Source organism: Cetorhinus maximus, chromosome 1, assembly GCF_964194155.1.
Source record: "Cetorhinus maximus chromosome 1, sCetMax3.hap1.1, whole genome shotgun sequence".
NCBI classification, from domain to species: domain Eukaryota; kingdom Metazoa; phylum Chordata; class Chondrichthyes; order Lamniformes; family Cetorhinidae; genus Cetorhinus; species Cetorhinus maximus.
The window spans coordinates 100,445,197-100,467,532 of record NC_135879.1 but is presented as its reverse complement, the minus strand read 5'-3'; the positions used below and the strand labels follow the sequence as shown (position 1 = coordinate 100,467,532).

General features: G+C 39.9%; 1 protein-coding gene across 1 annotated transcript in view; it reads left to right on the top strand.

Annotated features, from left to right (window-relative positions):
• The first annotated feature begins 331 nt into the window (after nucleotides 1-331).
• Nucleotides 332-22,336, top strand: part of col25a1 (collagen type XXV alpha 1 chain) — a 227,159-nt gene continuing 205,154 nt past the window's right edge. The window contains exons 1-7 of the mRNA XM_078544797.1: nucleotides 332-356; nucleotides 500-526; nucleotides 12,701-12,760; nucleotides 15,155-15,232; nucleotides 15,529-15,645; nucleotides 16,044-16,079; nucleotides 19,818-19,844. Of these exons, the coding sequence (XP_078400923.1) occupies nucleotides 15,155-15,232; nucleotides 15,529-15,645; nucleotides 16,044-16,079; nucleotides 19,818-19,844 (258 nt within the window). The 5' untranslated portion in view covers nucleotides 332-356; nucleotides 500-526; nucleotides 12,701-12,760. The remainder of the gene's footprint in view (nucleotides 357-499; nucleotides 527-12,700; nucleotides 12,761-15,154; nucleotides 15,233-15,528; nucleotides 15,646-16,043; nucleotides 16,080-19,817; nucleotides 19,845-22,336) is intronic.

Sequence of the window (22,336 nt, the reverse complement as noted above, 5' to 3'; positions counted from 1 at the left end):
TAATTCTCAGTTTTAGCCAGATCAGCAAGGTGAAGCCAGGTACTTCACTACAGAAAGAAGGGAAATTATCAGGCAAACCACTCCAGGACATTCATAAGCATGTCATTTTGCAGAGCGGTATTAGCAGATCACTCGCCAGCTCCCTCTTGGATGAGAAGTGGAGCATGGCATGAGAGGGGTGTGAGGAAATAGGCATCTTTTATTTTGATTCAATATGAGAATGCAGTACTTATTTCTTTAAAAAAAAACAACTAAATGGACTGGTTTTGAATTTCAGGAGTACAATTTGAGGAAAAAACAATTCATGACTTTAAATTGTTTCATTGCAGGGTCCACCTGGTCCAAAAGGAGACAAGGTTTGTGAAAATAATCATTTTTACGGACAAAATATATTTTCCTTTATGTGTAAAAACATAAAGCACCTATCTCTATAGAACAAAATTCTTAAATTCTCATTGTTTCTGCATTGATGTCAGTTAACCATATTTGTGTCCTTCAGGGTGATCAAGGGGACCAGGGTCCACGGGTAAGTTTCCAACAACAGCATGATGGCATTCTGGGGTGTACTGCATGATGGCTTGAGTGTAGTTGCTCATGAAATGATGATCTTTTCCCAATATACTTCTCAACTCCACATCAGTTTCATTGACTGAAGAATATTCCTGGCACACTGGAGTAATTAACTTATCAGGGCTGTGATGAAGGTCCTGTTTTGCCACTAGTGTCACAAGTGTTAGGCCTTTGTATTGAACTTGAGGTACTGGACAGGTTTCTTACTTGAAACAGATAACTTTATTACAGAGCTCTTTTAGAAGCTACATGCTTGAACCAGGTTCACAACTAGAAAGCTCCACCCTCTGAATTACCCGTGCTTAGGGCTCATTCGTCAGAACAATCACATGACCCCCTAAAGGCAGTAGGAAAGGTTATACCTTCAATCACCACGGCCTTCCTGGGGTTAGATGGGACTGTGCATCCACAGCACAAGGTCATTTCTCCAGCATGTCTCAATCGCTGAAGTGCATTGATAATTAGAAATGAATGTTCCTGTTTACTGTACTGCTTGTTCTCCAGCAGCCTGTGAATGGTACCACTGCCTGTACCGGTTCTGCTAGCCACAGAATAAAAATAAACCAAAATGCACTAGGGGTGGGAATGTCTTGGCAAGTATAGTAGTGATGGAGTTTAATCCCCAGTCGTTCTGGGTGGATACACTCACAGATTTAAGTCGAAGTGCATAGCATTTTAACTCTCAACATCAACTGCACGTTTGGCTTAAAATGGGCAGAAATCAGCAGCTGGCTAGCTCTTGCCTCTGGCCCCATAAAGGAAAATTTCCAGGTACCTTGGAGAACCGCTTCATCCTCTTGACAGCTGCTGGCATGATAGTCGTAGCTGCCTGAGTTGAAATTCAGTCGGGACCCCATTGGCTCTAATGCAACCCCAATTTTCATAAATTTATGAAACTCTGCTACAGTTAAAGTGATAACCAGAGAAAATGGGGAAGTAAAGCTAAATACTCCATTTTAAAGGCTCCCCCGTCCCCATCCCATTGCCACCAGGTGGGTTAAAATTCTCCCTCTTAAGTCTACGGCAACTCTGGAGAAACAGTTTCACTGGATGACTGCATACAGACACATAGAGCGTGCAAGGGAGTTAGACAAATGATGTCTATTAATTTCCATGTGTGTCTGATTATATAAGTGTTAGAAGAAGGTTTTCTGTTCTTTTGAGATGTCAGCTCATTTAAATTAAGAACTTCTGTGTGTTATTAGATCTGTTCACCACCACAGCCAAATGCTCAGTTTTTATGTGTCCTCCAGCACTTTGTAGTATGATTTTAAAAAAAGATAATTGATCTTTGGCCTTTTACAGTCACAGCATGTGGATTGTAACAGCATGTTTTTGATTCATGTGCTCTTGTAGCTTACCAGATCTTGTGTTCCTCCGAAGGGTGTTTCTAGTTAAAACAAACATTACAGTGGTTAATTTTCCAACAAAGTGCTATTGGCCCAACTCCACCCCTTCCCCTCCCTCAAATTAGCACTTGAAGCAATAGTAGATGCCCAGAAACACTAAATTAAACAAATGTATTATCTGTATCTGTCAAAGTGTCAGGAACTGAGGATAGCATTAGCCTGTCCTTGTGCAAAAGTCAAAGTCAATATATACTTAACGAGGACTGATCAGTTACTGACTGGCTGTAGTTCAAACAATGCTGATCAAATTTTATCATCAGGAAAATACACTTAACTGTCGGTACAAATGGAGTCAGACTGAATGACAAATTTTCAGTCTTTCAATTTGATAAGTGTCAACTTGTAGCCATTGAAGAATTTGAATTGTGGTCATAGTGCAGTAACAAGACGCTGACTATATTAATTTTACTCTGTTACCTAGAATGCTTTGCCCAGGAGTATTTGAATCTTGATTTCCATCTGTAACCAGCAGATATGGGGCTGGATTTTATAGGTCCTGCTGGGCATATTTTCAGTTTGGGAGGGGGTAGGGGGCATATAAAATATGACAAGTGGCTAGCCCACTACCTTCCCGCCCACCACCAATCCAATCCCCATAAAATGATAGGTAGGCGCTGAAATCAGCAGCCCACCTGCCGTTTTTTAAAAAAATTAATGGGAAATCGAGCTTGTTAACAAGCTAATTGATCTGATATTACAATGCCTGTGCTATAATACAGTTGGCATGGGCAGGAGGGCAGGAGTGGACAGGCTTTTTTTAACCCAACTGGTTAAAAAGCAGGAAGAAGGGGGAGGGTTCACCCTTCAGGGGCAGGGTGCTCTGTGGACATAGGGGGCACCATCCCCCAAGATGATAGATCTCCTTTGTGCTTCTCATCCCCGCAACTCCTTGCCATTCCTCCCTAGAGTGCCTGATCCCTTCCGCCCTCAAAGTCTAGGACTTATTTTAGTTCAGAATCCATTGCTTACAGCAGCATTCCCTGCTGAGTTCTGGCACTGCCTGGACTGCTAAAGCTGCTGGCCAATCTGTTCATTCAGCCAGCCTCCAGCATGTTATATGGTCAGTTTGAAATCGACATTTGTAACTTGGGGGGGTTGGGGGGGGGGGGGGGGGGGGGGGGGTTGGGATGGGGGAGCAATATGCTAAAATTCAGCCCATGGTTTCTATGTAATATAATGAATGTTGTTAAAAAGGAAATGCAAGGAGTGCATTGAATATTGATTATTTACCATTTTTACAAGTACATGATAGGTTGCCAATTTTTAAAGTAAGAGAGAGAAAGAGAGCGAGAGAGAGAGAGTAGTGCCCCAGGATAGGATACTGTTATGCAATTTACTGTGTTTGTCTACAATAGTTGAAATGTTTAAAAAAGAAGGAAAACAGAATAATTTTCTTTGCATAGCATAGTGCCTTTCACATCTGCAGGATGTCACAAAACCCTTAATAACCAAAGAAGTATTATTGAGATGTAGTCACTGTTTTAATGTAAGCCATGTGGCAGACAGCAAGGAAAGCCTTACAAACAGCAATGAGAGATAATGACCAATGAAAGTATTTCTGTGTTGTTGGTTGGGGAATAACTGTCATCCAGGGCACTGAGAGAACTTCCCTGCTTTTCAAATAGTATGTGGGATCTTTTACGTCCACTTGAGCAGGCAGTTGGGGCTTCAGTTTAAACTCTCACCCACAAGACGGCACCTCTGATACTTCAGCGCTCCCTCAGTAACATGACGGAACATCAGCCGAGATTATGTACTCAAGTCTTTGAAGTCAGGCTTGAATCTATGGGCAAAATTTTCCCCCCCTATCAGCGCCCCTGACTGGGGGGGCGCCGCCAAATTTAGTGGGCGGGCCAATTAAGGCCCGCCCAGCGTGACGTCCACAGGGAAGCCCTGTGCACTTCCTGTGTGGGGTGGGAGGGGGATTCCTAAAATCGGAAGTGCGCTTCTTCCTGCATGCCCGCGAAGGATCGCTCCAATCTCCCTGAGACTAAGTGCTGCCTCAGGGAGATCGGTTCCCAAAGTGAAAAAGTTAGTGCAGTGAAAATTTCATTCACCATCCATGTCCCCTCATGTCCCAGCTCATGTGACAGTGTCACATGAGCTGGGACATGGACATAACGTTAATTAAAAGTGTTCATTTTTTAATTCAATCATGAAACCTCATCCCGCCCGTGGATGAGGTTTCATGCTTTTCATGCCTTAAGGTTGGGTAGGTCCACTAATGAGCTTAATTGATTTTTGAATGGCTTCAATTGGCCGTTGACGGGTCGGCGGACGCACAGCTGATTCAGCTGCACCCCCCGCCGACCTGCAAATGCAAATACGGGGTGATGTTGGGAGTTCTGCCCGACGTCATTACACGTCATTTTACGCATCAGCGAGTGGGCCCCACCCCCGCTTGCCGACAGGAAATTTCTTACCCATGGCTTTCTGACTCCAAGCTGAGTGCTACCACTGAGCCTTTCCCTGATCAACCCTCCTGGAAATCACGGATGGGGTGCTTGGGGGGGAAATCACTTTTAAAACTGCACCTTGTTCAAGCTTACAGCTCCTCCCCTGGAACCAAAAGCAGCCATTCAATGCCACATTTTCCATACTCCCTATACCCAGGTGGGCTTCCAGGATGTGTCCATACTGGCACAAGTGCCTACTGAAAAGATATATATGATACACCAGCAGGGTCAAGAGTAAAGTGGGCACTGAAGATTTTTGGGCCACAGCGTTTGATAATGGCAGAAGGATTATATGATGGTTTGTATTCTGTATAACCTATAATGTATAACATAATAACAAGGGGAATATTTTCCTCTTAATAACCCTTTCCCAATGGTTGTAAAGGCACTTCCTTGAGGAAAGCTGCCTGCTGCTCAGGTACTGCTTTCTGGAAAGTACAAAGTCATCAACAGCTTCCAGTTCCTCAGGCAGTTTAGTGAGAAAGTGATCAATTTTCCTGTGCAATACATCTTGCCTGTGCCTATTTCTGTGATACAAAACAGAGGGAAAAGGCACGGTGGCCCATTGCACTGGGTTTACACTCGATTTGTACTTCATGTGACTTCTGGTCGCAAATCAGTTAAGAACTGGCCTCACATTGTGTTTCAAACAGGCATTCCTATTTTAAACTCATTTTAACAATCAGAGCTGATGTCATTGAGTCCTGCATGTCAGTTTCCTTCTTTTCTGCTGGTCGCAGGTAATGTGCAAGCTGACCCCCCTCTAAACCAGGCATTACGTTTCTTTACGCTGCAGTTCAAACGCTGAATGATTTAAAGAGTTAGGCAACATTTGGCATAGGGAGTGAAGGTTTGATTTTTGTCCACTCCACTCCTTATAAAGTTTCCTGGGGAAGGATTTTACCGTCGGCGAGTGGGGCCGGGGCCCACTCACCGATGCGTAAAATGACACACGGTGACATCGGGTGGAACTCCCGACGTCACCATGTCCCATTTAAATTTTCAGAAAGGCAGGAGTTCAGCAAAATCAGCTGCGCGCCCGCCGACCTGTCAATGGCCAATTGAGGCCATTGACAGAGCAATTAAAGTAACTAGTGGACCTGCCCTTAAGGTTGGCGGGCAGGCCAGGAGCCCCGGCGGGAAGTAGAAAAAACATGAAACCTCATCCACAGGCAGGATGAGGTTTCATGTAGAGTTTTAAAAATTTTAATAAAGTTTTTTTGGAAATTATGAACATGTCCCAACTCATGTGACATTGTCACATGAGGGGCCATGTAAGGGAATTTTTTTTTCTCTATTTTTCATACTTTTGAAAGTAGAGGCGATCTCCCTGAGGCAGCACTCAGCCTCAGGGAGATGAATGCGCTCTTTCATGCACATGCGCGAAAGAGCGCACTCTCGATTTTAGGGATTCCCCCCGCCCACACAGGGCGCGCATAGCGCTTCCCTGTGGACTTCATGCTGGGCGGGCCTTAATTGGCCCGCCCACGTAAAATGGCACCGCGCCTCCGATCGGGGGCGCCGATCAGAAGCGCGCCCGCCCATCAACTTCCCTCCTCTGACCGGGGGCAAATTCTGCCCCTGTTGTGGGGCTGCACCATAGACTTTCCAAAACCATCATCTCCATGGAAATTAAGATCCAGAGTGTTATGTCTTGTGATCCCCAAAAGTTCGAGATAATCACACTTTTAAATTCAAATGCTGGAGCTTCATTGAAGGCATTTCTCAGATCACACCATGTGCCACGAACTGATATATTGTTAGCTCCGTACACAGGCTGTAGTACAGCAGTGAGTGATGTGGCACTCTGGATACCTATATATACATACACATGAGCATTACGACTGGGATTTTGCCAACAGTGTACCATTTCGGATGATGTAACCAGAACTGTGCATCATTTCCACTTTCTCTCTTTTTGCCTTTTCCCACACAATTACAATTAAAATTCGAAGTGCCAGTGGCGTCCATGCAAAACGCATTCAATTTAGCGGCTGTGGAAGCTTTCCATTGGTCAAACCCACCATCAGCTGATAATGCTACATCTACAGGCAGCCTATTAAAGAGCCTCCTGGTCAAATAGGGAGGACGCTCTGCATCACGGCCACAAGTTTCCCGCCCAACTGCATGTCCTTAACATAATACTTGAGAGCACAAAGGGTGTTTTTCCAAATTAAATTTCACTTGTAAATATTTCACATTACATTGGCTTCACTTTATTCATGTGGACACCATTGTTATATGTTGAGACTAGCTTAGTCAGAGATCTAAATGTACTTGCACGCCTCATAGTTGGCATGCATTGATGGCTACAAGGGAGTTAGGGACATTTCCTTTATTGTGGAAGAAACAACGTTGTATTTTTGCATTCACTCCTTATTGAATATTCATATTACTGTCCTGTACTGTTGGCACCACTCTGTGGGACATGGCTGAACTTGCAAGCTCAGCTGGTCCTGCTTTCTATGCATTGTAAAGGACATTATCCAAGATCACTCTCAGCGGGGATAATTGAAATGTTGTAGGTGAACTCAAAGCCCTGTAAGGACTCTGGCATCTAACACCCGGAGATGGACCCACATTTAGACAGTACTGATACCATCTTTAGGCCCCTCATTTTCTTACATTGACTGACTGTCCCCACCTTCCCCCAACACATCCAGGACGCCAAGCCCTTCCCACTTCACTCCTCTATGCCACAACCCCACCCTCTATCCTCTCCTGGATCCCTCTCCCAATCCTCCATGCCCCCAACCCCACTCCACAACCCCCCATACCACTGACTCACCTTTGCCAGTCCCAAGCCACCATGCAAGCTGTCATTCTCCTGCTCCCCTCCCTTGTGCTGTAGAGTTAAACAAGGCAAACCGCTGACCTTACACACAGCTGCACAAAGCCGACTGGTGCACACCACCTTTAAATAATCATGAACCGGGTGCCACAAGATTCTCGTGTGCCACTGACTTTATCTTGAGGGTAGGACTTTATTGAAAACTGTTTCACGCTAATGAATATTCATGGCATGCAAATGTATTACAAGTATGAACCTGCCACAGGCTGGCATAATGCTGGACACGCCACAAATACCCCATTGACGTTATCTCTGCATCTCAACACCCTGTCAGGAAATCCAAATTTTGCATCGCACCTAATTAAGGCCACGTTTCCCGCTCTTGTGAGCTCCATAAAATCCCCCCTAAAGCTCCTAAATCATAGTGGAATAATAATGTTGAAAAAGAGCATATGTAAGAGAAACTGCCAGCTGTACAGTTAGCAGAGGAGCATCTAAGAGGGAGATCCTGAAGCTCAGGCCAAAACTTCAACAGCACGTGCTTCAAATAGAAGAACGTGAAAAAGAAAAGAATGAAAGTGCTGAGCTCAGACAGCAAATGAGTGAATTGCAGATGCAGCTTAATACATTATCAGTCAGAGAATGATTTACTGGAGACCAATAACAAAGTGTGAGAAATGCTGGAGCGTTTCAAAGAGGAAATAGGAAATGCAAGAAGCCATGCAGAGCGGGTAGAGCAGGAAGCTGAAGAACTGGTGGAAGACAGGCGCATTGAGTGTTTGGAAGAGAAAGATAAGCTGTAGAATGATAACGCAGAGCTTGAGAAGAAGAACTACCAGACTGACTGCTGCATGTTGCTTTAGCTCAGAAGAAGAGGCACAATTCCCACCTAACCTAAGCGATACTGTGAATAGTATGAATAATATTTTTTTGAGAAAAGAAAACAAGCTATAAGGAGTTCAATTTAATTATGAGTTGATTGTTAATTTTCTTTAATTTAGACATAAAAAATTAATTGATGATTGGAACAGTTAATATTGATATATAGAGGCATTTTTTTAAAGAAAGGAGAGGGATATTATATTGTTTTATTTTTCCAATGTGATTTTTGAACTATAAGTTCATGTGTATGTATACATAAATATCCAGAGTGTCACTCACTGCTGCACTACAGTCTGTGTAAGAAACAAATAATGTATCAGTCTGCACCACATGATGTGACCTGAGAAATATATTTGATGAAAACTCCAGTATCTGAGTTTAAAAGGGTGATTATTTCAAATTTCTGGGAACCACAAGACGTAACACAGAGAGAGGTATAAACACTGCTCCAATATCTCCTGTCTGGTCTATCGCTTAATTCAAATCTCCACTTCACTCAGCATTTAAATGCATTGGATCATTCTTGCAGCAAGCAAATCGGGGTCACGGGAGAGAAACCACAATGACTATTTTAGGTGCAAAGTTGCGGCAAAGGGCCTCTCATCTATTTTATATAGAAAACTACATGGAAATGGCCACGTTTCTTAGTAAAAATCCAGCCTAGTATCTACACTCAAAAGGGAAAATGGTGGCATATAGCTGGGTACTGGAGGCTGCCAGAAAGTAAACCCCACCAGAGAAGGGAAAGGGTGAAAACAGGGAAAAAGAATTTAAATAGAAAATGTCTCTCATGAATCTTCTGCTTAGCCATGGTGATAGATTCAGGAATTCAGGTTGGGATTAATGATCCCCACATGCGCTTTTTTAGGGTTATTATCAGATGAATAAGGATAAATAAACATTTGCTTTATGAGTGCTGATTGGAAAATATAATGAACAAAGAATCCTACTTTATATTCATATTTAAGCAAGCTACCAATTCACATCTAATTAACCCAGTGAAATGATGTTTAATGGTTTTTATATATTTGTGTTCAATTTACAAATTTAACAGAGTTTGTCCTCACTCTACTTCATCTACCTAGGTTTCCTAATTATCATAATAATACCCAGACTAAAATTAATTGCAGTGATATGTCCTGAAAACAGTCTGTGGGCTGCAAACTTTGAATAATTGTAATCTGACTCTTTTATAGGCTTATTTTTATTCAAACCATACGCAGTGCATGTCACTAAATTGCAACCAATTCACAACTCCTCACAGTTTGAATTAAATTCTATCTCCTCAATCTGTTCCAATGTGAAGTATAGAAATCAAATAAAGCACATTCCAGACCAAGACATTCTCAAGAAATGCACAATTAAAATACCATAGGTGTTAAACTTCTGACTAAAGAGTGTAGGAGAAACAAATTTAGCACATTCCAGACTACCATTAACTATTGGATTTTTCTTGATAAGTGCAAAATAATAGAACCATCATGTACTATGATACACTGTGAATGATTATGTCCCTTTTGGGAGTATCCATATAAAAAGCGTATATAAAACAAGCACACATTTTAACACATGTCTAGTCAGTGCCAATGGAGTCTATCAGTTTTCAATGTAAATGGAAAGTAATAAAGTCACAATATGGTGCTAAAATTTATGAATTTAAAGCCAGGTTCATGTGCTATGCAGAGCAGTATCAATCTGTGGGATGTGCTTGCTCACATCACTTTTGAATGAGGAAAGGTGAGGCTTTGTTTGTATGTATTGAAACAAACACACCAAGAACTTGTCACCAGTCCCTGTCATGTCAGATCGTTTAAACAAGCTTTTTCAGGCAATGGAAATGAAAAGGTAGTGCAGTGGAGCACCTGAAGGGTTTTTAAATTTATAATTGAAAGTTTAAAAATTTGGCTGCACTTCCACTGCAACTGGCTTGTATCCCTGGCAGCACGGGACTACCTTTCACAAGCAATTTCCTGAATACTTGTACAACACCAATATGAAGCATTAGATGAGACAGAGTATCATTTACAACCCAACTCGAGGGTCATTCTTCTAAAATAATTCTTCAAAGATAGTTTTTAATTAATGTTGTAAATTACTCAACAAGGCTTTTTTAAAAAAATGTTAGCTGCTATTTGAAATAAAAGCAATCTTGACATTAGTGCTAAGAAGTAGATAAACTCCAAGTGGAGCTTATTACATCACTGTTTCACACCCAAAAAATGATCTACTTCCAAGGCTCTAAAAAGGAAACCTTAAAAAGTGACTTTTTCATGGAAATTCACCACTGTAGTAGTGATTTGTTGTGAGGCATAAGTAACAACTTAGCATTTTAATTACTTAGCCTCCTTCTCTTTCATGCAACCTTGTCAATATCCATAATTGATAATTATGAGCACTTAACAGCTTTTGATCATTAAACTATCTACTAGCGAAGATGATAATGTACTGCTACACCAATCAATGTATCACTGAATAGGTTGCGAATTTGTGTCCATGATTCACTCATACAGTGAGTGTCAAATTGGCAATCTCAGATGGACTTTCCAGAAGACAGAGGGCAACAGTGAAAATCAGAAAGCATTGAAATCACCCTATATCCACACTCCTATTAAACGCAGGCATTATAGAACAGGCTCTCCAAAGGTTTGGGCACGAGTAACCTGGCTCCACTCGATGAGGAGATCAAGTGCAAGAGAAGGGAATAAAAATAAATAAAATAAAGAGAAATTGTTTTAAAAATGTCCTTTCATCTATTCACTCACTTTGAAGGGTCAACTGAGGAAACCTTAAGAGGTGTATTCCTTAATATAGATTTGCTGCTTTTTGATTTGTCTTGAAAAAAATGATAGATAATTGCTAATCTCAACACTGCCAAGCTGTTCCTCAGCACAAAATGTAAGTCAGAAACCTATTTTTAGATATAGCCAGGGCTAATCTACTACAAAGTTCCAATTTTCACTATAAAATTTTCAATGGTTACAAATGTTGAAAGCAGATTAAAAATTAAGAATATTTTGTAGAAGAATCCATTGATTTATTATTGTATTAGATACACTTTCCATCCCTGACACTTCAAGGTTTGTCCTCTGAAACATCTGTTTTACAAGACTTTTTTTACGACAAAAATAAGAGAGTTACAACCTATATGAATTTCAGCAAGCAAGCAAGATGATAAATGACCATGACTGAAAATGAGAAAACAAAGAAATGCCATTGTTAACGTTTTGCACCATGTTGTAAATAATTAATGTTAAATTAAAGAATATACATCATGGCGTCTTATAACAGCAAATTAGCCTAAGTGATTGATGCTGAAGATAATTTTTGTAGCTGATGAACAATCTTGTCTCCAATGGAAAATGATTGCCATAAATAAAAAAGAATTATAGGCTTTTAACTGGCTTCTGCTTTGCCTCTGGAATATGCAGGTGTTGGGTCAATGACTTAAAATAATCTTAAAGTTGAATGAGCTTGATACACAAATTAAGATGGGCTTGATATGCAAATTAAGATTGATATATTTATAGGCTATTAATGAGAAGTGCTGCTCTGTGTTGTAACTTCAACAAATTTTACTGGAACGTCACTTGTAAACAAGTTTGAGGAAAACTTTAGACAGGGACAGTGCTGAGATTCTGAAATGAAGCCTCCCTGATGATTCCAAATATTAATGTCGATCTCCTTGTTGTAACCTTATTTGGAAAGGGTCTTTGTTGCTTTCCTGAAGAGCAAAGTTCTGAAATCTCAGCTATGAAAAGCTGCCTATTATATGAGAAATGTTTGTAATACAGCAAGTATTATACTTGCAGCAATGTAGGTTATTTTCCAGTTTAGTGCTTTTTGACATTTCTTCAGAAAATACCACTGTTGAAGCCACCAATCACCTGCTTTGTTCTCCTCTATTTGTTCTCAAGTACCCTTTTGTCCATTGCTCACCTGAAGGCATTGACTCAAACAAGATCCAATTCATGAATCTCACTATTTACCAATACATGATATATGAGTCTAGACTTAAGAATAAGTCCTTATCTGCCTGGTAGGAAATTGACAGGGTCAGATCACCTGCCATTCAATATCCCATCCGGTTTTTATTTTCCATTACATGTCAGGCAGATTAAATTTCAATCACCCCTTTAATGTGTTGGCCTGCTATTTGATCATGGAGTGTAGTAAAGCTCATTCTAATTCTGGCCTCACCTGACATGTACTCATGCATTTCTAGCATTGGGCACTGGATAGGAATCCAGGTTTATTTACTTCCCCTCCCAGCTTGGGATGGTTAATACCATGCAGCACAACTTCAACCCAATAAAGAGAACTAATAAGAAAATGGCACAAGTTTTAAAAAAAAAAAATTGTGGAAAGCTACCACAGGATAACTTCAACAAAATACTCTCGGCCATTTTCGGGAAAGTTATTTCAGAATCTTGGCTCGTCTCCAATGGTGGAGTAGGTAAAGCTGTGGTACTCCGGCAGTAACAGTGAGAAAGTAATAAGCTGGCATGCCCTGTAATATGTTGCAATGTGGAAACCTTGTGCTGTTTTGTTGTGTGTTTTTTCTTGTTTGTTCCTACACTGTGTTGTGTTCCCAGGGTTTGCCGGGGTCCCCCACAGTGGCGGCTCTGCACAGTAATCAGATCCTCACTGTCAAGGTTTGTGGATAATGTGTGCGTGCTCAGTCAGGCCTCAACCAGCATACTATTGTAATTGTTTAAATTGAATAAGGCTTAGGCCGGGATTTCCTGGTCCCACCAGCAGTGGGCATCATCATGGGCGGGACCGGAAAATTTGGAGAGTGGCCAAAGTTCCGTTGACTTTGGGCAGGTAATTCAAATTCCGCCCTTAATGACCTATACAAAGTCAGTTATTAAAAATTAGGCTAATTAAATATAAAAGTCTTTAAAATTAAAAGGGAACTCTTCCTTAGTACTGGCATATATGAGATAAGGTTTAAGTCTAAAGGAATAAATATTATTCCCAGCATAGTGAATTTAATTAGGATGTTTAAAATGTTGCTTTACTCCCACCCATCGTCTAAAAGCAGCAGCAAGAAGGAAGAAATAGTGGCAGAGGAGAAGTTCCCTTCCCCAAACACCTCAAGTGCCCTGAGAAACAGAGTTGACGTTTCAGTGTTCTGAAGGAGAGTCATATCCGGCTTGAAAGGCTAACTCTGTTTCTCTGTCCACAGATGCTGCCAGACCTGCTGAGTATTTCCAGCATTTCCTGAGTTTGTTTCAGATTTCCAATATTCGCAGTATTTTGCTTTTATTACCCTTTAGTGCTCTAACTGATTGCTTCACTAAAGACGACTGACAGCCTCCATAGAGCAACCATAAGCGACCATCTTATCCTACAGTCTAAGAGCAGTGTGGGTGCACCTGAGGGAAAGGAAGAGATTCTATTATGGAGAGGGGGATGGTTTGAAGGGTGAACAAAGATAAAGTGAAACAAAGTTGTTCAAGACAGACTGTATTTTAATTCACCCAGGAAAACAAAAGGGAAATTTCATCATGCAGAGTGATCTTTCTATATAGTCAGCTCTAGATACAAAATTATTCAAATGCAGTTAACGAATCAAGAGCGAACGTGTATAAGTTAAATGATTTTCATTTAAGCAGATAATGAAGAATTATGCATTCAAGTAGGCTTTAATTCACGTGGGACAAAGAGGAATGTCTTACTATTCCAATTCTGATTATTGACGCAGTATGGTCTTGATAAAATTATTCTTTTAATAACTATATATGATTTGGCTCTGAACAAAACTTTCTCAAGATTAAAATAAAATAAAATGTTCCCATTTAATTGGCTGGCTGTTTGATACCAATACATGTTTGATAGTAGGGTCTAAGGGTTAAATTCATATGCTGTAATACTTGTATTTATCCTTTTGTTTGATTAAGCACAGAATTAGTATGCTGGACTAATGTCTGACTAAATGCATCGCTGTAAATCCTAATGGTTTGGTATGTGAAATCCATGCTGATCTACCAGTTAATAGACACAGTGAGCTACGCAATTTTACATTGAGACCAGCAAAATGATATGACCACGCATAAGATAGGGACCTATTAGATTGACACTTCTTTAAAAGATATAGTAATGACATAGTGAGATAAACAGTGACTATTTTTGACATCACTGCACTTATGGACCACACTTTTTGGTGATTAATATTTTGGTTGGATTTTCTACATTACTAAGTATTTTACTGACAATGTCTAGGATTCACCAGTGTAGATTTTCTGATTGATATCAAACGTGTTAAAGTAATACCAATGTTGTAGTATTAATCTGCCTAAGAGCAGGTTCTCTGCTTATTTTGCCACTTTCCTCTTTAGTTGCTCATAGGAGCCCCAAACTTAAATTTCAATGAGCAATATGACTAAGAAAAAGAAGATATGAGGTGCCTTCTTCATGTGTGTTTAAAGGAAACACAAGTCCTCTTCCTGGAGGATCCTCTGCCTGTATAGGTAGCTGTTGTCCCTTGCAGTTCTAGTTTTGCCATCACCGCCAAAGATTCACTGGTTCTGTCGTTGGCCATGGCTCATAAACCTGAGCATGGGACCCTTACCTGGACCTGGAATGACTTGCAAAAGGGCAGGGATGACTGAGATATCAAAGGACCCTACTATCCTGTTATCAATGGCAATTGGAAAATTTAGCTAATCACATATTACCGTTAATTTCCAGATTTTTGGTACTAGGATTTGGAGATAATTGTATTAGATGAATAGAAAGCTAGACAGAAAGCAGATGAATGGGTTGATACCTCACAGCTAAACATTTAGTCAATTTGATGATAGATGGATCAAGCTTTGGATTATTAATTCCATCAGTTTCTGTTTCCATTGCTTAATATTGTGTTTATGTATTGGTATTGATAGGGCATGGATTTCATAGCCAGCCTGATCTGTATGTCGTTGACAGAAATGTTAACTTGCTGCTCTTAACTGTTTCTCCTCCTTCTTTTGAAACCTTCCCTTGCCACTCCTTCACCTTTCTGACCTCTGACCTCCAAACTTTGACTTTCCTTGCCTGATCAGATGGCGTTTCCTTACCCAAGAGTCAATCATGGGTTCCTGTCGGCTGATCAGCAGTTTATTAAGCGACGTCTCATGAAGGTAGTGCTAGCACTTGTAGAATTCTTCTTTACATTCTTTACTGTAAATATTATTCTTACTTCTCCTTGATTTTCTTTACTTGCATTACAATTCGAAGTAATTACATATTTGCTGTTGACTTAATTTTCTCAGTATCATCGCTCATTAGAATTTTAATTTAACTGTAATTACTTATCGTTGATCATAAAAATCTAAAAATACCCTCCCTAGAGACTTTGTCATTGTAAATAAAAATAACCAAACTGACTATCTAATGCACATCATTTTTATTCACATGCTTTTTCACCAACCTCCAGGGTGATCAAGGTCAAGCTGGGCCACCTGGACCACCAGGGCCTCCTGGTCCTCCAGGCCCACGTGGTCCTCCAGGTGACACAGGAAAGGATGGTCCTCGAGGAATGCCAGGAGCACCTGTAAGAATTCAGATTAATTTCAGTACTTTATATCATAGTTTTGTTTCAAGCACCATGGAGCAGTAGGACATGGGCTCAATGCAGCCATTGGGAGGTGTCCCACAGCAATCAGATATCTCTTAGGATGCAGAAAGGGATCACAAGTGATAGCAATGCAGTGGCTCCGTGGCTCGTCTTGTGTAGGCCTTAGCACCTGGTTTCAGAGCAGCATTGAAAGAAACCTGAGGCATGCACTGTTCCATGGTCCAGTGAGACTCAATAAAGGAAGAGGGGGGAACATGTGTCTGATCCTAAAAAAAAATTAATGTTGCTGAGAGACATCAAATTTTCAAGATAGCTACTTATCAAATATTAACATTAATAAAATTTACTAAATAAATTTTATGTTTTGGTTTTAGGGGGAAACAGGATCAAGAGGTGAAACTGGATTAACGGTGAGTGAAATACCTATCTTGTATTATGGGCAGAATTTTCTCCCTGTGGGGGGGGGGAAGTTCCACCATTTTAAGTGGGAGGGCCCATTAAGGCTCACCCAGCGTGACGTCCGCAAGGAAGCTCTATGCGCTCCCTGTGCGGGCGGGTGGGAGGGGGGGGATTCCCTGAGTCAAGAGTGCGCTCTTTCGCTTACATGCACGTGAAAGAGCACAATCATCTCCCTGAGGCTAAGTGCTGCCTCAGGGAGATCGGCTTCACATTAAAAAATGTTAAAAACAGAAAAATAAAATTTCCTTAATGTGTCTCCTCATGTGACACTGTCGCATGAGTTGGGACATGTCCATCACTTTTTGTTACACTTTTATTAAATTTTTTAAAACTTACATGAAACCTGATCCCACCCCTTAAGGTTGGACAGGCAGGTCCACTAATTACGTTAATTACTTTCCCAATGGTCTCAATTGGCAATTGACAGATCGGCGGGTGCACAGCTGATTCAGCTGAGCCCCCGCCGACATGAAAATTGAAATGAGGCGGGGTGACGTCAGGAGTTCCGCCTGACGTCATCCCGCGTTGGCGAGTGGGCCCTGCCCCCTGCTCGCCGACCGGGAAATCCTGGCCGTTGATTCAATAGGTAGGTGTTTCAGATCATGGGGAAAGGGACAAGGGAAATTCTCCTTAATTATAATGGATGAATTTGGTGACTTTATGATGATTGTGTTTAGGATTTAGGAAACCTTTGCCACCCCACCAACTCTGGAGATTAAATATGTGGCCTAGGTTCTATTAAAAATAAACTCTACTTGGTACGTGGAAGGTGCATGCTTGATGGGATGAATAGCTCTTGCTTCTTGGAGGACCTTGAAGTCACAGCCATCCAACTGACTCAATTTGACCTTGATTAGCTTGTAGAATTAATGCACATCATCTAAAGTTGAGATTAATTTTTACTATTTATTTACAATTATTAATTGTTGAAATTTTTCCACTCCTTGAGACTTTGCCCAGCTCAGTCACATCCGACAATTGTATTACTAAATAATGTAATTTTTCCTGGATTTATTATTCTTTGCTTCCAGGAAATAATAATATCCTTCCCTCTATCCCTTGTGATCAATAGATCTCGATTGGCTCTCAGGGTTTAAATATTGTACAAAGGTGGAAAGTCAGATATACTGAGCTTCACAAGTGATAGCAATGCAGTGAATGTTTCCTGTTACTGGTTAACCCGTTCTACCAAAATCCAATTGTTTGTCATACAACTAATACAGTCAATTTGCCACTAATAAATTTTAATGGTACTTCATTTTGTTGCTTCAACTTAATGTGAAAAATAGCATTTATATGAAAGTTAATTATGTGCCATTTTAATGAAAGTTTAAGCCCGTTTACTTTATTAGTTTGTTAAATTCATTAGGAGAAATACTTCAGCTTTTTATTGGCTGAATTGTCAATGATTGTGCAACCTTTAAGACTCACTAAAGCTTTAATTGGCAATCTTGCAGAACAACATTTGGCTCATCATTGATTATGCTGTGTTGCTAAGTAACATTATTTATTCAATTCCTTCAGTGTTGGTGGAAAAAGTTTATTTTAAGAATATGGCAGCCACAGGGGAATGTGCTTTTCAAATATCAGACAATTATAAAAAGCATCTGGAACTATTATCATTTTGATAAATTTAATCAGAAAAGAGAAAACCAACTTACTGACCAGTCAACCTATGATTATTTTGATGACATTGTTTCAAGATCTTAACTTGATTAGAACTTTATGTATTCATTTTTGCATTTGGATGTATAAACATTCCTGAGGCTGCATTAGGATGAGATGTACTCCCATTTATCCTGTTATTCTAAGTTACTGGCCACTTACCATCACAGGTCTTGCTGTGCCAACCAGTGTCTGACTCAAATATCCTGGGGTCATATTCATCAGGGACAGATGCAGTAGGTTCAATGCTGCATTTTACTAGCGGTTCATCCCAGTGCATTGCAAAAACATTTGCAGATATCCTACCAAGTCTGTGACCTTGGAATTTTCTATAATTGACAGTAAAAGCACTCCAAAGCTGGGCACGCAGGAAGCAGAATGCCAAATAGTGCCAGTTTTCTATTCCCATATCCCAAGAAAGAGTATTCGATTTCCATGTCTTAAGAGGAACCAGTGCTCAGCTACTGAGGGGCTCCATTCGGTGGTTTAGCCGCGAGCTGAATTCCATCTATTGCAATCTGAGGGCTGTTACATGTTTGATCGGGACACCATCATAACTCTTGATGATATATTTTTTTGAAATGTCAGTCTCCACCTAAGCTTTTCTCCATTACATATTTTTGAAATTGTTTCATCTTTGTTTTATTTCTACTGAGTATTAATGCCATTGTTTGAGACTGAGTAGCATCAGGGCAATCCAGTGTGACCCAGACTTGGAGAAATTTCCTTTCAGAAATGACGTTGTGCTGCTCTGAAAGGGACTGTGCCGGCTATCAATTGAAAATGCAACTGGTTACATCAGTCCTTCCCCCGGCAGCTGATCACCACTCTTTTCACTTTCTAACAGCATCATTTCCAATATTTCACAAGAATCGCCTCATCACCCATTAAAGTTTGACACTGAGTTAAGAGTCTTTGAAGGAACTGGCTTGAAAAAAGAAGTTGCCAAATGCACTAAGAGTTTACCACGGAACTTGTCTTCTTCTGTAACGTTAGTGCTGCAATGTAGCTCTCCTATTTTAGCCAGAATCAGATGTCCACTAACAGGAGTACCTTCATCACCTTTTTGAAAGAATTACACTGAGCAAAGATGTGTTTTTGATTTCTTTATCCCACCTAGCAAACTGTGTTTTTAAAAAAGAGAAATAAATGGCCATGGTATTTCCCTTCAGGAGCTGAGCAAGGGTCATTTTTCTCCTCCTAGATTACCTGTAGAATTTTGCAACCACACAATCAAGCTCCCAACCCTGAATAACAATCTTTATTCAGAAGAATCAAGCTACTTGTGCTATCTCCTTCAACCTTTTCATTCCCATACAAATGTGAAATTCTGCAGTGTGTGCAACAGGTGTATGGTGATTATTAGACCACAGGCTGTTGTTTTCATGAGACTCATGAATTCTTTCTGCTGGAAATAGCAAAGTTAATGAAAGCAAGCTCATTCAAGATCTGGTGAAATGGTTAATTCTATCAAACCTGAGAGGAGAACAACTGCATTCAGTTGAAGGCCTTTTTGTACTATCAGAAATCAACAATCTTCTTAGATAACTGGACTTTGGGTAAATAAGAATCTACTGTATCTAATTTATAATCGAGTCGTAACTGAGACTGACATATGTTCCTGTTTAGCCAAATGTCTTCCATGCTTACTTCATTAACAAGAAAAATACGACAAAGGCTCATTCAGCACTTTCACAAACAAGAATGCTGTGTCGCAAGCTGCCACTTGGATCCAACTGGAATGGATTAGGCATCTTTGGTGAACTGAGCATGTCACTGCTTGGAATTCCATTGGGCGAAGTTATAACCAAAATCACATTTCAGCAACTGACTTTATTCACAGGACAAATAGCTTTTCTCCTTGGAACATTCATATGACTATAATCATTAGGTTCCTGTGTCCTTAACATTTTAAGCAGTTTAAGAAGTTTCATTGAAACACTTACATGGTTAGATTTTGAAGATTGATCATTTATGCTGCTATCACCATAAAATAATGCCTTAATGTGCCTTTGTTTTTCTAGGGACCCCAGGGGCCACCAGGACAAAAGGTACAATATTGTTATACCAATACTGAAAAAGCAATCAAACTGTTTATTGCCAACACTTGACCCAGACTCTGAAGGAAATCTGCTACTGTAGTTTAGGAATTAGTACATAGTTATGTCTGCAACTGTAGCCTATTTAGTCAAGACAACACAATATTGTATGATGTATAATATGTTTAATTTCTCCATTATATGAACTTCAAGTTAAAATACTCGAGCTGGTTTAAGTTTTTCTTCAGGACTTTTATGTGAAAAGAAAGGCCTTAAAAAAAGAAAGTTACCGGTCTTCCTATTCCAATGTTGGCAAAACTCTGGAATTTAAATTTGAAACATGTACGGAGGATACAGTTTCTACTTCAACCCACACTAAGCTTAATAGATCACTGCCATATGATTGATACTGAGCGAAACTTTCTATGTGTTGCTGATGAATGGGTTTGGTTTTGCTGTGATCACTGAGCCGCTGGTCTTTTCCTGTTTCTGAGGTAACTTGATGACAGACTTCCTGAACCTTCTGTCAGCACCTTTTACAGTTATCAGAATCGGCTGCCAGTTTTTTTTTTGATAAACTCAACACACGATTTATGAGATTTCTTCATTACCACATCGTAAAGAACGTCAGTTGTATATTCTTAACTTACTGCCAACCACCAATCATTGGAAGCTTGCCTCTGAAACCCTTCCACAAAAACAAAAGAGGTTTTAAAAGAAAAAGCATTCATCGCTCTGTTCTACATTTATTTTTCCCTTTCTTGGCTGTAGAAAATCTTTAATGGCAAACAATTTACAGAAAGCCTTAACTAAAATGTTGATTTTGTTTCTCCCCCTGCCCCACCACCCCCCACAAGCCATCAAAACAAAATGGCATGAAATTCCATGATTCATTGAGATACTATTTCCTTTATGTTAAGAAATTAAGATGAAGGTAATCATTCGATGTCTCCAAGGTCAGGCTTTAAAAGTCTGACAGGAGTCCATAGTCTTGAGATTTTGGAAAAGAATAAGTTAGAGTAGGAAATGGTGCAGTCTTGATGTCAGCACAGTGAGAATGCCGGGAGGAGGAAGATGTGTAGGATATATTAGCATTGTATTTAATTTGCCAGTGAAGTTGGTTACTGCAGCTGAGCTATTACATGAAGTAAAATCAATTATTGTGGAGAAATAAAACTCAAGAGAAATAATCCAAAAAAAAAGAGACCATCAGAAAAATGAACAACACTTTCAAAAATCCCTTCTGCAAGGAATATTGGCAGAGCAGACTGGAAATCATTCAAAAAGCTATTTAAATGTAATGGGAAGACTGGATCTGTCAGTGAATTGAGATGAACAACAAGTGCTATTATAAATTGAAAAATCTATCTATGAAATAATCTACTGCAAGCTTTTAATGTTTCAAAGCGCATTAGATCCAAACACAGGTTTATTACTATGCTGACGAGCCAAACAGCTAAGGTTTAGTTTAGATATTATCAACTCCACTTAACCCTATTGTGACCAAAATTAATCTCAAACCTAGGCAGCATGTTCTGTGGCTTCCCCTGCCCTTCAACAAAGTGTACTTTGATAGGGTTTTATGTATATGTACCTACATCTCTTTGTGGGCTGTTTTTGTTTATTTGTGCCCTATTTGAATTTATGGAGAATTTCCAAACATCTTTTTATCGGCGCCAAATCTAAACAAAACAGGAGAAAGGCTAGTCGTGTTTCCACTGAACCAATAAAATTGGAGTTAGCTTCAATTAGTTTTGGTTCAGTATCTTAAGGTCAATTTTTTAGCATGGCTCTTTAAAAACGTCTTACAATTTACTGTTAAGTATCTTAATGTCGTTTTTGTTAATCAAGATACAATAATTAGTCCTGGCAAATCATCCATAAGCAAAGTCTAATACAGTGATCTAGAACATATGACAGGCAGTTTGAAATCATATAAAAGTTTAAAATGATTTAGTATGATTAGATGAAAATCTCTCTCTTAAACGTACTGAAACTTAGACGTGCAGTTTGAAAATTAACATTTTTAATCTTAGTAAATCTCTTCCTATGACAACAGCTAGGACTTGACATGCTGATATGACAAAGTCACCAATCACAGAAAGCACAACATAGAATGAGACCCTTCAGCCCATCTAACTATGTTGGTGCTAGATCTTCAGCTGGAGCCATCCACTCTAATTCTCTCCCCTTTTTCCTATATCCTTTTATATTCCACCATTTCAAATAATTCTCCAGGTCCCTTTTTAAGTCACGTCTTGGTCTTAACAGTTACTCATAGTAAAGCAATCTCTGTTCTAATAATCTCCTTATTAGTAATATCTTATTACTTCCCCTTCATTGTCCTAGTGGTTTACCCTCATATGAAATCATTTGCTTTTTAGGAACTTTTTTAAATCTCAACTTTAAATTGCTTTGTGCCTCTAGATCATTCTGTTCATCTCACAAAATGTTGAAATCCACCTTCTGCGGGGACACAGAATAGGTGGTAATGGATGAGCCAC